General features: G+C 34.6%; 1 protein-coding gene across 13 annotated transcripts in view; it reads left to right on the top strand.

Moving 5' to 3' along the window:
- The window catches only part of LOC128022392 (calcium-dependent secretion activator 1-like), a 200,348-nt gene extending 184,774 nt beyond the window's left edge, over positions 1 to 15,574 (top strand). For 2 of the 13 annotated variants that reach the window (XM_052609896.1, XM_052609898.1), the window contains exons 19-29: positions 876 to 982; positions 3,866 to 4,022; positions 6,690 to 6,831; positions 7,578 to 7,730; positions 11,249 to 11,404; positions 12,199 to 12,346; positions 12,849 to 12,863; positions 13,208 to 13,282; positions 13,522 to 13,605; positions 13,808 to 13,840; positions 14,912 to 15,573. In XM_052609896.1, the coding sequence (XP_052465856.1) occupies positions 876 to 982; positions 3,866 to 4,022; positions 6,690 to 6,831; positions 7,578 to 7,730; positions 11,249 to 11,404; positions 12,199 to 12,346; positions 12,849 to 12,863; positions 13,208 to 13,282; positions 13,522 to 13,605; positions 13,808 to 13,840; positions 14,912 to 15,049 (1,208 nt within the window). In that variant the 3' untranslated portion in view covers positions 15,050 to 15,573. Of the gene's footprint in view, positions 1 to 875; positions 983 to 1,260; positions 1,291 to 2,563; positions 2,573 to 3,865; positions 4,023 to 6,689; positions 6,832 to 7,577; positions 7,731 to 11,248; positions 11,405 to 12,198; positions 12,347 to 12,848; positions 12,864 to 13,207; positions 13,283 to 13,521; positions 13,606 to 13,807; positions 13,841 to 14,911 lie in introns of all 13 variants that reach the window. The other 11 variants (XM_052609906.1, XM_052609894.1, XM_052609900.1 and 8 more) reach the window with 11 other exon arrangements.
- Positions 15,575 to 15,818: the final 244 nt, after the last annotated feature.

Genomic DNA, 15,818 nt, shown 5'->3' with positions numbered 1-15,818 from the left:
AAAGATCTGAAAAACTGACAGCACAAACATTTCTTTGTTCAAAACCAACAGATGCACAACCAAAAATCACTCAGCCTATATTGAAGCATTATGAGCTATAAAAAACATGTATCCATACACAGCTTGGTCTTATAAATGTCTTTTTACTTTGCATTCCCATCCTTAACAAGTAGTAATAAACTGCTGTTTGCCTCGTATTATGTGTATTTATGATGCTAAAGACCACTGAACATATATCTATTTTCACAACAGTTTGTAGTAACTGTAATAGGATGTCTTTATTAATTTCATATCAACTTCTGTAGTTCTCTGTGTCATAAAATGATAGATGAGATAGGCAATGAAGGGTACATTTAAGTATGTACCTGCCTGTGTTGCCTGCTTGTATTGACAGAGAGAGGTAGGAAATGAGATGACATAAATGCCTGCATGTGCTGAACATCATGCATGATGACTATAACATATCTGTTGTTGTTTTTATCCTTTTTTCCCCACCTCAGTTCCATGGTTTGACTCATTATACTTACATTGCTCTTTATTGACTCATTATGGTTCAAGTCTACAGAGCTCATTGTTGACAGAGTGTCAAGATTATGCTAAGTCGTTAACTAAGACAGCAGAGTTGATATATGCAGCAGCTAATTTGTGGTTCATTAAATCAGTTTTTTTTATTCAGAGAGAACATTTATGAAATTAAAATGAAAATTTAGATGTAATCCTGAACTTTTCCCATCTCTTACCTGCTCTGTAATTTTAATTGTCATATTAAAATCACAATTTAGTTTTGGCATCAGACAGGCTGAGGAAAGTCCAGTGTTTTCTGTGTGTGTGTGTGTGTTTGTCTGTATGTTAACTGTTGTACATTTGTGCTTCAGAAAATGTAGGGCGCTTAATCACACCTGCCAAAAGGCTTGAGGACACGCTCCGTCTGGCCGAGCTGGTCATAGAGGTTCTCCAGCAGAATGAGGAACATCACGCAGAGGTGGGTGTGCCAGACATGACGTGGCAGACATATTGCATGAACACAAGCATTTAAAGAAATAGCTCAGGCACTTATTTATATGTGAAACAAACAATATTGCTTCAATAATAAGACATCAAAACAACTTTAAAAAACATTTCAATATTGAAAAACCTATGTAAGGGTCTTCAGTGGCTGCTAGCACTATTTAGGTAACATTCCCCATTAGAGCAGCCATTGCCTCAGAAAACAGCAGAATATATGTGTGTTTTTGTGTTTTTAAATTATGTGCTCTACAGGCCACACGCCCAAGTACGGGAGGTCAGGCGGTACAGTCTTTTTTTTAATTTTTTGCTGTCATCCATGACATACCCTGCTCTTGCATGCTAGCCTCATGATCTGACCTGCCCTGAAAGAGGCATTACATGGGCATAGCAAACCAGGAGTCAGGCACCTGCAGGGTGGATTTCAGTTCAGTTCATTCTAAGTTCATTAAAGGATTACATTCAGAACAGACAGACAGACAGACAGACAGACAGACAGACAGACAGACAGACAGACAGACAGACAGACAGACAGACAGACAGATAGATAGATAGATAGATAGATAGATAGATAGATAGATAGATATTGTAGAATCAGCAATTCATCTTCAGAATTAACTGAACTGAAATTGATGTCACATTGACTGAATACATTCCAGGCCATAGTCAATGGACAAAATTACTACAGTTGTGCTTATTTATGCATCTTCATTTTGGTTTATGTCAAGTCTGTTATTCAGTTTTGTTTTGTTTTAAGTTTGGTTTGGTTTGTATATGCCATTTACACTTCTAGTACCAGGTTCATTAAACCATTAAAGGAATAGATCCCCCAAAATAAAAAAAGAAGATATTTAGAATTATGTCTTCATGTTTTTTGTTTGTCTTTCTGTCTGTCTGTTTGTTTGTTTGTTCGTTCGTCGTCCATAGAATGAAAGTCAGTCAGGTCCAGTGTTGGTTAGGACCACACTGACTTTAATTATACAAACAAAAGGATTATACAAAATATCTGCCTACAGAAATGGCTACATGTTTGGAACAACATAGTCATTCTTTACTCACTAGAATTATTCATTTTTGGGTGGCTTATCCCTTTATGCACATAAAACCATTTTTAATAAATATGTCCACTAAAATGCATGGTTTATAGTATTTTACATAGTCCAGTCATTTATCATGCTGCAAAACTGCATGTTCATGATTGAAAAAATCTGGTGGATTAAATGGATGTACATAGTATATAATTTTTACAGCATCAGTGACAATCGCACATTCCAAAACCTAGAACCTTTACAAGTGTACCAAACTGTCTTAAGCATAAGATTATTTTTTTTATTATTAATTATTAAATATTATTCATATTTTTTGTTTCTTTTTGATCAAGATCACTGTCAATCATTCTTAAGTATTTTCACAATGTTTTTCAATTGCATTTTAAAGCTCTTTAATGTTAATGGGTTTTATGATAATGAAGTACTCAAACTAAACCACAGCAAAAAAAATCTCATGTAATTCTCACTGTTTTTCATTACTTGTTTGTTGGCTGGAAAACGTTGGACAGGGTAAAGAGGTATGTAGACCGTAGAGTCCCCCACCATGTGCATGTCACAGCCCCTGCACCATGGATGGAGGGATTTTTCCTCCTAATTTCGTCCTCCCCATCTCTGCCTGGACACCCCATCCTTCCCCTGATCAGCTGTCCCTATGGAGTGTTGAGCAAGTTGCTTGTGTTTCCACAAGCATGAGGGGACAGTGCTTCACCTGTGGAAGCAGACCCCTCAAAAAAAAAAAAAAAAAAGAACCTCAATGAAAATGAGTTTGGTCTCATTTTCACTCTTGCACAACCCCGATAATATTAAAACTCTCCTCTGTTTTGTGTCCTTCAGCGTGGTTTGGTCTGCTAGCTTCACTTGCCAGCTCTAACTTCAAATATTAAACTTTATAACAAATGCAAAAATTCTCTGTGAATTTTGGGAGAGAAGTTGCAAGAAAACAAATCTGTTATACTGGTCTAAAAAATTATATTGGTATGAAAGGTTTGTTTGAGTGGCCAGTGACAACAGTATGATTTTTGTATTTGATTTTTTAAAGGAGAGGAAGCCATGATCTACATTAACATTTTTTATTTTATTTGTCTAACATGCTTGATGCATGTCTACAGGCCAGATGTGTTACACACAGAAGAGCGGTTGGATCAGCAGCAGAGAAATCTTACTTACACAAGACATAATTACACTCTTAAAAATAAAAAAGGGTGCAGTAGAAGAACCTTTGTAGATTGCCCAAAGAACCTTAATGGGAAGGTTCCATGAATGTTAAAGGTTCTTCATGGAACCAACAATGCTAATTAAGAATCTTTATTTTTAAGAGTGCTTTGAAAACAATTTTGTTTTAAACCGAAAAATTATACCAATAACTACTGAGATTGTGCTGCTAATCACTGCTGCTGCTGTATGCTGGGAATTTATGCATAAATTCCTGTGCATGGACTTCACATCTGCAAAATGGGAAGTAAATAAGGATGTACTTTAAATAAAAATCAGTGTATTAGTGAATTAGACATTAGATGTGCTTTTTAGAAGAGGGAGTAGCATGGAGTTTCAGTGCATGAAATAAGCTCATGATGCTCCACAGACACAAAGATGTAAAATTACATCACAGGACAGTCAGGCAAAGATCTCAAAACTGTTTGAAGACCAGTGTAATTTTTATAGATCTGTGGACTGTCATGCCCTTATGCATAAGAGAAAGGACTTAACTTCATTGTATGTCTGTATTAAAAGGCTGCTTTTATTTTTGCTTTCATTTCATCCCCTTTTTTCTGCCTCTTGTGTTGCCTCTGTCTCTCTTCCTCTGACTGCAGGCATTTGCATGGTGGTCAGATCTGATGGTTGAACATGCCGAGACATTTCTGTCTCTATATGCTGTGGACATGGACGCGGCACTGGAGATCCAACCACCAGACAGCTGGGACAGCTTCCCTCTCTTTCAGCTTCTCAACGACTTCCTGCGCATTGACTGTGAGTATTTACAGTGAACTTTTCTGGACAGGTCCATATATCTTATGCCTTATTAAATTAATATTCTACTTTAAATACAATTATTGACACCAAATGTGTCTCATAGACTGAATTAAGATAAATAATTTATTTTAATATATATATATATATATATATATATATATATATATATAGAGAGAGAGAGAGAGAGAGAGAGAGAGAGAGAGAGAAGGAGAGAGAGAGAGAGAGAGAAGAGAGAGAGAGAGAGAGAGAGTAATCATAGTCATCATAAAACAAGACAATGAAATGAATGAAATTGGAAATTGTCATATCTACAGTCCATTATGGCATAATTGTGACGTTGCTTGCCTGCAATAGGTTGCAAATTGCAACAAAGCGGAGCTTTAAGAGACAATATAGAAGAATTAAGGCCCAAAAAGTAGAACCTGCAGGGGGTCGAACCAATACATTGAATGTAAAGAGTTTGCTCAAGGCCTTATCACGTCTCTAATGAACTGAAGTCAATGGGGTGCTGTCCATGGTGCTAAAGCCACACTGCCATGGGCTGCAGTTGACTAATTATCCTAGTGCCATTCTTTGCACAGCTTGACAGGTTGTTGTCTGGTAACCTATTCTTGATATTGGATTGCTTTTTCTGCTGGGAGAGCTAGAGCTTGAGAAAGCAAGAGTGTACTGTGTGTATGAAATAAACAATTTAGCAGTATTTCCCTTTTTAAATGATTTTTTAAATTGAATTATTATTATTATTATTTATTTCACATTACATTAACATGCTTAGTATTAATTTTAAACGGTTTGTTTATTTGCTTGTTTTTTGCTTGCATTTGTTTATTTTATATCGGTCCTTGGGGGATTGTTTAAAAAAATAAATAAATTGAATTATTTTTAATAATCTCTTTTAAAGAAGGGAGCAAAGATGGTCTTTTATAAATGGTCTATCAGCATTCCAGCTGAGAAAGACCAGAAAAGGAAAAAAAAAAAACTTTTTGGTTAACTCTTCTTTACCCACATAATGACTAATCTGTCATATTAGATATGTACATTTTTAAGGGTTTTAAATTATAAACATTATCAAAACTTTTGTACACTATCTACTACATGCCTTCTGTTATTTCATTGATGCATGGTTTACTTTTTTTAGTAAGTAAAAGTCTGTGTAGTATTGAAAACATCCACTTTCATGTTGTGTAACATGAATTTTGCTTTGAAATCTGGACTTTTTATAACAAACGTACAATAATTTAAATTGTTAATTATATTTCAAGATGAACACTTACTGAGTATTATTTTTTTTTTCTGAAAAATCATCATCTCCAAATTTAATATTTTTGCTTCGTTTGGTCCTCTGAATAAAACAAAATATTCTCACGATAGCATATGTTAGCTGTGAAAGCCTGATGCAATAATATGATATATATCACAACACACACATGAAACTTTTTTTTTTTTTTGTCAAAAGATTTTATTTTGTCTTTGAAAAAAAAGTGTCATTTAGTTCCCAAATCCATGCATTTCTCATGAATTCACACAGATATTAGTCCTCGCTACAACACAGAGACACATATCACCTCCCCCTGGCCTCCTCACACACAAACACACTCACATAAACACAAACACAAGTAAACACCATTGAGCATCAGCCTACAGCATGAGCTACATCTGTGGAACAGGACATTCAACATAGAAGGTCACTATCTTCCTGTGCCTGTAGCACTGAGCTAGGCATGAAACAGCCTTAACACCAGACAGGCGCTAAAGCAGAAGCTATTCATGTTGCTAATGAGGTCTAAAACAGAGGAGCCTGGGAGATCCCACTGCCCCGGCCACTCGCTCGCGGACAAACCAAGTGTACAACCACCACCGCTCAAGTGGCTAATTGGAACAGAGCAATCAGGGAAGCAAACAAACATGGCACCTACTGCGAATGATCGACCTTGAGTACAGCGAGAGAGATAGTAAGAGAACTAGAGATGCTGTTCTTATACTATGCTTAGTCATCACATGCTAAAATCTCTCCACCAATACAGTGCACTTTTGGTGTCCAATTACTTGGTATAGATGCACAAATCCATATGTTTTTAAATGAGCTGTTAGATGTAGTATGATAAAATGTTATCTAACATAAAAATAACATAGACGTTTTTGGACCCTATAGCATAATGGGAGGATAGTAAATAATCTCATTCCTTTTTTTTTTAAATTAATTTTACACTAGCAGTCCAAAGGTTGGAATGATTGTTTTTGAAAGATGTCTCCTATGCTTACTATTTGATCTGTTTATTTGATCAGAAATGCGATAAAACTGTATTATCGTGAAATATTATTACAATCTGCAATAACTTTTTTATTTTCATATATTTTAAAATGTATTTTTATTTTATTTTATATTATAATAAGTTTTTTATGTTTACTTCTGTTTATTCCTATTATGATCAAATCCAGTTTTAAGGCATGTTCCAAAACCCATAAGATGAATCAAAAATAAAACCACTAATATGATATTTGGTTTGATCTGCTGAAAATGAAAGTGTTGTCACACTTCTATTTTTTTTGCCAGCTTCATTTTTCAGATTTGCCTAGTCACACATTCTCTGCCATTACTACTGTATGTCAGTAGTCATTCACTGTGTTCTTTCTCTCTTTCCCACTTTGGTCTTGCTATTTCAGATAATTTATGTAATGGGAAGTTTCATAAGCACCTTCAAGACCTGTTTGCCCCTCTAGTGGTGAGGTATGTGGATCTCATGGAGTCCTCCATAGCTCAGTCCATACACAGAGGATTTGAACGAGAGTCTTGGGAACCTGTCAAGTAAGCAAAACACGTTATGCTTTAAACTTTTATTTTAGAGATGTTAATTCAGTACTATATATTATATATATATATATATATATATATATATATATATATATATATATATATATATATTATATAAAAGCATGTAATTAATCATGCCCCTTGGCCTTCCACAGTCTCACCATTTACACACACGTTTTCTTGTGTTCAAAAACAGCTAGATGGATTCCAACAAAATGAAAATGTGTCCACAGTGTCTTCTGTCTTTTTGTTTTCTTGAATTAACACTTGCCTACTTGTTTGTTTTTTTAACAGCTTAAAAGTAATTATTGTCAAGATGCAGGTTTCATTTTCTTTAACTAACCCTAATTTTCTAACACACCAAACCAGCCATGCTTGTTGAACATTACAAACATTCTTACATGATTCCCAAGTCATCAGAATAACTTGGAATCACTAGACAAAGCAACATAAGACAAAGTGTGTGACTGTAAGAATGTAAATGCTAATTGAATCAACAATCTGCACTTCAGCAGAAACAAATGTGTTTTCTCGTAAAACCAGAGCCAAAGTGGTGATGATGTGATTCACTCCTTCTCATGTGCACTTCACATCTCTACAACACCATCTTATCTCTGAATTAATTCTTCATCTTGTGCTCTAAACATACTGTATGTAATGCTGTTTCTTTATCACCCACGCTTTCTTCTGTGCATCTACATCACTGCATTCTTTTATTCTGTTTTTTTCCTTTTCCGCAGGAGTTTAACGAGTAATCTACCCAGTGTCAACCTACCAAATGTGAATCTACAAATGCCTAAAGTACCAAATCTACCATTGTCAGTTAATCTGCCACCAATGCAAATGCCTAGCTTTTCCACCCCCAACTGGATACCGGGTTTATCTGATACTGAGTGTGTACTGAGTCTGTACTTGAATCTAATATATGCATGTGTGGCCTTAGCATGAACATAAATTGTCTTTAGTATTCACTTAACTAAACTTCAGATTTAAAATTACAATTGTAGGTATAGGTTTCATTTGAAGATTTTCATTTGGAAAGTCTTTAGAGGTGCATCTACAGTTGTAAGAAAAAAGTTTTTCAGCTCATATCAGCTTGAATTTTTAAAATGATATTATGGAGCATCACACAACATTTTACAATGTCATATATTTTTGTTTCAAGAACATTTCTATATGCAACTAAATTATATATATATATATATACATAATTTAGAAGCATATAGAAATGTTATATATATATATATATATATATATATATACATAATTTAGAAGCATATAGACATTGATCTGCAGCTCAACAAAAATATATGACATTGTAAAATTGTATATATATATATATATATATATATATATATATATATATATATATATATATGTATATGTATATATATATATATTTACTTTTTAACACAATCTGTTGTTGATTTACTATCATTGTTGTGTGTCATAATGTACACAAACACAATAAACACAAACAGATGCTTTGACATTCTGCTATAGACAAACAGATGCTGTGCAAAAGATCAGTATTAATAGATTTTTTTTTTCATTTGTAATTTTATTTTATTTTATTTTATGTTGTTAATTGGATCATATGATTTTAAATTCTGGTTTTAAAATCAACATTATATTCTTGAATTTAATTTTTTTTTTCTTAAGCAGCTTAGTGTAACAAGCTACTTTTAAAAAAAACTTTCGTTATATAGTATCTTCATAAAAATTTGAAGTATCTTGCAGCAAAAAACTATAAAAAAACAAACAAAAAATAAAACAGGGAAGCATCAAATCTCACATGAAGATAAAATTATAGTATAAAATCTAATTTCCAAACAGTTCTCAAAGTTTTTCTTAAAACTGTGCATTCATCATCTAATTTCTTTACATGTTTGGAAATTTTCTACATACATATTGCCTATGAATTAAGAATTTGTGATTTAGGAGGTTGACAGAGGTGAGCCAAGGGAATTTTAGCTTATATTTAGACATGATAATTAAAAACCAATTCTCCAAACCTTAGCATATTACAGCTTTCCAGACGAGAGTGAAATACCTTACACGCTGCATGTGTTGGAAAAAAATTACACATCCACACGCAGACATAATTATGCATGCTGAGTGAGACTCAGTAAATATTCCATCTCTAAGGTGTAATAGTGGGTAAACACCAAAGGTTGCCAAAACTCGATGAAGCCCCCTCAAAATATCTGTCTTAACATATCAGACTTAAGCTTAAATTATTTCAACTTTGTAGAAATTAGTGTTTACAAATTTCAGTTATGCTAAGGCCACAGCATGGAAACAGCCGATAAACACTTTTTAACCCAAAAAGGCCCTAAGCATGTTGAAGGGTTGGAAGATACAAATAACACACCATAGAAATATGCTCACATTTTGCTAGCTCAATATTAAAGCTGAAGTGTGTCATTTCTGCTGTAGCTGCACCAAACAGAATCACGTAAACATGATTTTGACTTGTCTTAAATCTGAAGAGGAGATCAGACTAGTCTAAAGTCTAGAGTTTTAACACTGCTAAATACTGCTGCTTGGTTGCAAAGGTGTTTTGAATGGTTGCTCATTTAGAGTTTCTTATGGAAACTGAATTGCAAAAAATGATATGTAAACTGTAAATTCCCATAGTTTCCATAGTTTCTAATGTGTTCTGAGAGATCACATAAATGTCAAGCCAGAATGAAAACAATTTAAATCTGGTTCAAATTCTTGTTCAGTCAACCGTTAGCCCTGGTCCCAAACTCATGCCATTGGCTGAACCAATATTGTTAATTTAAGCCACTAAAACAAGCAGATTGCAATTTTGTTTGGTGCTGTGAGTGATGCAGAAATGACACACTTCGCCTTTAATAAAAATGACTGACAATACCATGGTCATATGATTAGATGCTATTCATTGGTATCTGCCATGAATAAATAATGCCGCTTTAACACCCTGTATCTTTCCAACATCTTCCTCATTTTCTTTCTCTGTTAGAACAGAATAGGGTACAGGGGTCCATCCTCATTCCTGCTGCTGTATTTGCTGGGTATTAGGTCCTAGAGTAGTAGCAGTCACTCCACCTGTAGCCTGTCTTATGATATGGTGTTAGGACGGGAGTACTGAGGGAGATCACCCCCCCGTCCCACTTTTGGCCCTGTTCTGTTTCCCTCATCTACAGTGTGACAGACAATGCTCTGAAGTGAAATACAAGCTTCAGAAAAACGGGCATCTGCTTTCAGTGGAAACTAAATATAAGACTCTAAAAGGACTTTACTGATTGTGTGAGAAACCCAAATCCAAACTCCATTGTATTTATTTATTTATTTATTCACACAATGGCTCAACATAATTTTTGTTTGTTGTCTAATTTGGCCAGTTTCATAAGATAAATCCAGTTTATTTATTATTATTATCTTAAGAATTGCATTTCAAAACATTCAAAACAAGTCTTAGTAACTTCATTAAAAATAATAATAATAATAATAATAAAATAACCTAAAATTATAAAGTAGAAAATACAATTTGAATATGCAAATATTGTATTTTAGTAAGCTTATCAAATATGATTGAATTTAATATACTTTCATTATTAAAAACAACTAGAATGAATGAATCAATGAATCAATGAATAAATACATAAAAGATTGATAGTATCATTGACTATTAGTGAGTGTCCGTCTTTCTTTTATTATTATTTTATTCTATTTATCAACAGACACTGATTAATAATCTTTCTACTGCTTCTCTGTTAGAGTCTTCTAACTAAATCTGGCTCACATTGCTTCAGTTGATCTTAAAGAGTGTTTCCACTGAAGATGCCTTGGCCTCCTGGCTGTTTGAGGATTCATAACCAGGCTGTAAGGAATGGAGTGAGAGTCAGTCTCTGTTTTCTTCTGTGATCAATTCTTCATTCACTTCAGACCATGTGGATTTCAAATTGGCTCCATCCAAACAGATCAATGCCTGTCATGGACTGTAGCCTCTCCTGCCACTTCATACACATACAGCCTTTACTTCTGATTTTGCAATTCTCCTTTGACATCATTGTGCATGTTTACCTTGTTTACATGTTTACCTCCTGTACTCAAACAACCAGGCCTGACTGCTTATCATTTTGTTTTAGGATTAACTATTTATTTTTTCCATGGAACGATCGCCGGTGAAGTTGATCTGTAGCCATCAGAGCAACTCTGCAGCGATCGGGAAGTGGTAAAAATAGCTAAACCAAATGTGTCACCCTGGAGTGTGGACTTTAAACAGGTTTTGTTTTCTTTAGAAAAAAAAAAAAAAAACTGCCCTTTGACCTTCCTACTTCCCAACCTCGGAGCATTCCCTTATTTATATACAGCTTTGATGAAAATAACTTACTGTATGTCCCTCTGACTTTCTCCTCTGCACATGTCCTGGTTTTGGCAGTAATGGTTCGGGGACTTCTGAAGATTTGTTTTGGAAGCTGGATGCATTGCAGACATTCATCAGAGACCTGCACTGGCCTGAAGAGGAGTTCGCCAAACACCTGGAGAGCCGACTCAAACTCATGTCCAGTGACATGATTGAGTCCTGTGTAAAAAGGTGAGACTTGAGACTTGACAGTTGGAACCCAGGTAATATATGGTAATATTACTGATTTGACTGCAGTGAAACTATGATATGAGAACAAGGCTGGAGCTGTATTAAGTTGAATGGTAACACTCTTGCACTCTGTAGAGCTGCTTTATAGGCAAATCAAATTCATTTTATATTAATTTGTTAAATCTGTTAGTTTTGCTATTGGACTAAGTGAAAAGGGCTAGCTGATTTTCAGTGTGCCGCCCCACATCTGTACTCCTTCTGTTGAATGTGTTTTGAGGATGTCAAGCAGGACGTCTTCTTAGCTGCATTCTTCCAGTCACTCTTAAGGTGTGATAAACTCTTTGTCTCGCTTGCTGTGAGTGAAGACGTGATTAGAAGTGCTTTGAGAAACTGTTGTAAGTAACGTCATGGTAATTTGCTGATTCAGAAGATGATATGGCTTTGTAAAAAAGTCTGTTCCGTTTTCCCTTCCACTCCACACAAATACTTAATATGTTAAGAATTTGAAAATAATTAATTAAATTAATAATTTATATTAAAAAAAAAATCTCTTATTTATTGCATCTCAGTCATTTCAAAAGCTAAGATTCTGCTGAATAAATATTTTGGCTATAACTGCTGTACCACTAAAAACGCCTGCTGTTGCTGCTTAGAGTATAACACAGAAACTCTCAATTACTGGCATATATTTTGTCTTATTTCCTGACTTTTTTTTCATTTTTTTGGGCAATCCTACCCCATTCTTAATTGTTAAAGCCACCAGTCAGAGTTCAGTCTCTGTTCTCTTGTTTCAGGACCAGAGCAGCCTTCGAGGTGAAGTTGCAGAAGAGTCCACGCACTACAGACTTTCGTGTACCTCAGTCCATATGCACCATGTTCAATGTTATGGTGGACGCCAAGGCCCAGTCGGCCAAACTATGTGCCATGGAGCTCAGCCAAGAGGTAGACCGCACCAACAAATGTATCTTTCTCTTCTTACTTAAATCCTTCCACACCTTCTCATGTTCTCTTTCTCTTTCTCATCATTGCAAATCTACACTTTCTCTGCCACAATTTCCAATAAAACACCCCCATATTGTGCTGATCTGTAAACATCTATGATTGAATATCAATTGTTAAATCCCTTATTCTGTAGTCTTTTAAAATGCATGAATTCATCATGTGCACCACCCTATAATATATACAGTAGGTATATATGATTTTTTTTTTTATGTGTATACACAGATATTCTTTATTATTGTAAATATATAATTTAAATGCATTTATTGCTGTAGATCTGAATGATTCACCAGCACGGCAGTTTTCCATTGTTTCAGAAGTTGAATTTAATTTGACTGTGAGCTGGAATGAGACGTTTTCTTTTTCTCTCTGTTGCTCTCTAATTGTCACTGTCACCTTGTCTGTCGTACCTTTCTTTTCATCCCTTTTCTCAATCTTGTGAAAGTTTGTTAGAGAATGGGTAAGTGTGGCTAACAATTCAATTGAATTCTCACCTTTATGTCCCAAAGGTATAATTAGCAATCCTGGCAGTTTCCCCCAATCTTGTGACACTTAAATTGTTTTGATTATATTACCATATGTGGTAGCTTCTTCTGAATATACATGTGCTAGAAGTGAGACATCTCATATCCGTAGCATCTTGAGACAGGTAATGATCTGAACTGAATTAATTACCCAGATGTATTTAATATGAGGTAAATGGAGACAAAGGGACTGAGTCTGTACAGATTATCCCAGGTGAAAACCACAAACAGCTCAAGAAATCTTGTTGCGATTTGTGCTCATTATGTCTTTGTTTTCCAGAGACAGTACCACTCGCAAATTGACAATCTCATCGAGGAGACGGTGAAAGAAATGATTACTTTACTTGTGGCAAAGGTAGCATTCAAGGAATACAATATTCCTAAATTCCCATTCATTTATTAATCTACATAGAATTACTTCCTAAAAAAGTAAAAGCAGATTTTAATTTGATAAAACTTACTGTTGGTTTACATTCATTATTAAATCTCTTGAAATTCTTCACATAAAAATAATAATCAGTTATGATAATTCCACATTTTGAAGGGCAACGTTTAAATTTTTTCTTCCGTTTTTTTTTTTTTTTTTTTTTACAGTTTGTTGTGATCCTAGAGAGTGTTCTGGCAAAGTTGTCACGTTATGATGAGGGCACACTTTTTTCCTCCTTCCTGTCATTTACAGTAAGAACTTTTTTTTTTTGCACAAATTCAAATACAAAATGTATATATATATATATATATATATATATAATAATCTTATATTAATTTAAGTTTAGAACTTGTTAATGTTATATATATTTTTACTTTGCAATACTGTACAAGAAAAATATTAATTTTTAAGTTATTATTTTAATTTACATTTTTATGTCCATTTTATTTGTAGGTAAAAGCTGCTTCAAAATATGTGGACGTACCTGTAAGTGACAACAGGATTTTTCTGATGCTTATTGATTTATCGATCAGTTCATTGTTCATTAGTCAATTTATATTAAAAAAAATTCTTGTAGACATGAAACCTTAACATATCATCTAAATAATGAATTAATAGCATGTTACACTATTATTGTAATTGCCATGGCCTGCATTGATGGTCATCTCTTAACCAAATGGTCATTTATATATATATGTGAGAGAGAGTGGTCTCTGTGAAGCGGTCACCCCTCAGACAGTCTGATTTCGTGTATTGTGCGACAAAAGCCCATCGTGAAGATGCCGCTGGGCACATCACTGAGTTTCCTTTAACTGCCAACACATTTGGTCATGACGCAAGGGTTTTTAATTTAAAACCCTGACAGCGAATGCCAGAAGCGTCCTCTCACTCTCTTTCACTCTCTCTTTATGATCTGAGGGTCAGCAAATCTTATGTTTCCATGGTAATTGTTGCTTAATACACAAAATAAATTATGTCTGACAAACTTGCTCATTTGCACTCTCTGAAAGGACCCATAGATGTGTGAAGTAAGTTCAATTTACAGCGTCTGACAAATTACCAATTCTGATGACCTTCATATGCCCGCTGGCTAAGGAAGTGTTAAATTCTCCACTGGGGCTGAGCAGGGGGTGCAAAACACCCCAGATGATTTACTTTTGGCTTGATTTTTCACTTGCTATTTGTTGACTAGAGTCGTACTAATCAAATAGCATTGTTATCCTGCCGCTCTGTAGAATCATGACAATGACAGCTCATTTTGCACACCTCAGGTTTTGCCTATTAGACGTCTAAGAAAATGAGAAAGAAAACACTTTTCATCTGTCGGTCAAGTGTGTGAAGTGACAAGTCCATAATTTAGGTGTTTTATCTTTTAAATGTTGCTTCTGGCCAAAATATAGATCCATAATACTGCAAGAAGCAGGTTCCATGATGTTTAGGATGCTGCCTATATATTGGCAGTTAACAAGGTTTTTGAGCGGAGTTGTTGTATGCTAATATTGAAATGACATTAAGCAGGTATACATCTATCTCTGTCTTTCTTTTCTTCATCTGCAGAAACCTGGGATGGATGTTGCCGACAGCTATGTGACATTCGCTCGTCACTCTCAGGATGTCTTGCGGGACAAGGTCAATGAGGAGATGTATATAGAAAGGTTGTTTGATGTAAGTAATGGCTGTCTTCTCCTTCGGTGAAGGGGGAGGCCCTCCAAAATGTGACATAACAGCCAGCTAGGAGGGATAAGTCACATTTTGAGACCCTGCTTCTCTCTCTTTCTCAGTTAATTTCTCGATCTTTTAATCTTTGACTTCAACTTTCTCTCTTGCACTGCTTCTTTAGCTTAACCTTTCCACTCTGCAGTGCTGTGTGTGTTCCTGAATGTTCTGGCTGTAATATTCCCTTTGCTCTGCTCGTTATTCCCTTTTTTTTGTGAACTGTTATTTTTCTCTGCTCGTTATTCTTAGTGCAACATTTTTGAGGAGGATTATCTTAAGATGTGTTCTCACAGAAAGGGGCATGCAGATGTATATGCTTAAGTAGTTCAAGCTACCTACAACAAACTGCAGTTAAAGAGAGAAACTGAGAATCTACAGATGTTTACATAGCCCTAGATAGAGATATACAGAAGCCCTAAGTGGACAGGCTTGTTTTGTCATGATCACAATTTCCTTGTAATCTCGGTATTCAAAAATCCCCCTAGATCTCAACACATGATTTGGGGTCAGTTAGAAAAATAAAATAATTATTATTTTATTCAGCAAGGATACATTAAATGTATCAAAATGGACAATATAGACATTTTTCATATAAGATTTCTAATTCAAATAAATGTTTTTTAAACTATTTTATATATATATATATATATATATATATATTAAAAATGTAAAAAAAAAAAAATGTAAAAAAATATCAAGCAGCACATCTGTTTTTAACAATAAAAATAGTTTATTGAGCAGCAAATCA

This window comes from Carassius gibelio, chromosome A11, assembly GCF_023724105.1.
Source record: "Carassius gibelio isolate Cgi1373 ecotype wild population from Czech Republic chromosome A11, carGib1.2-hapl.c, whole genome shotgun sequence".
In the NCBI taxonomy this organism is placed as follows: Eukaryota; Metazoa; Chordata; class Actinopteri; order Cypriniformes; family Cyprinidae; genus Carassius; species Carassius gibelio.
The sequence above is the reverse complement of the archived record's forward strand: the minus strand, read 5'-3'. Positions and strand labels throughout refer to the sequence as shown.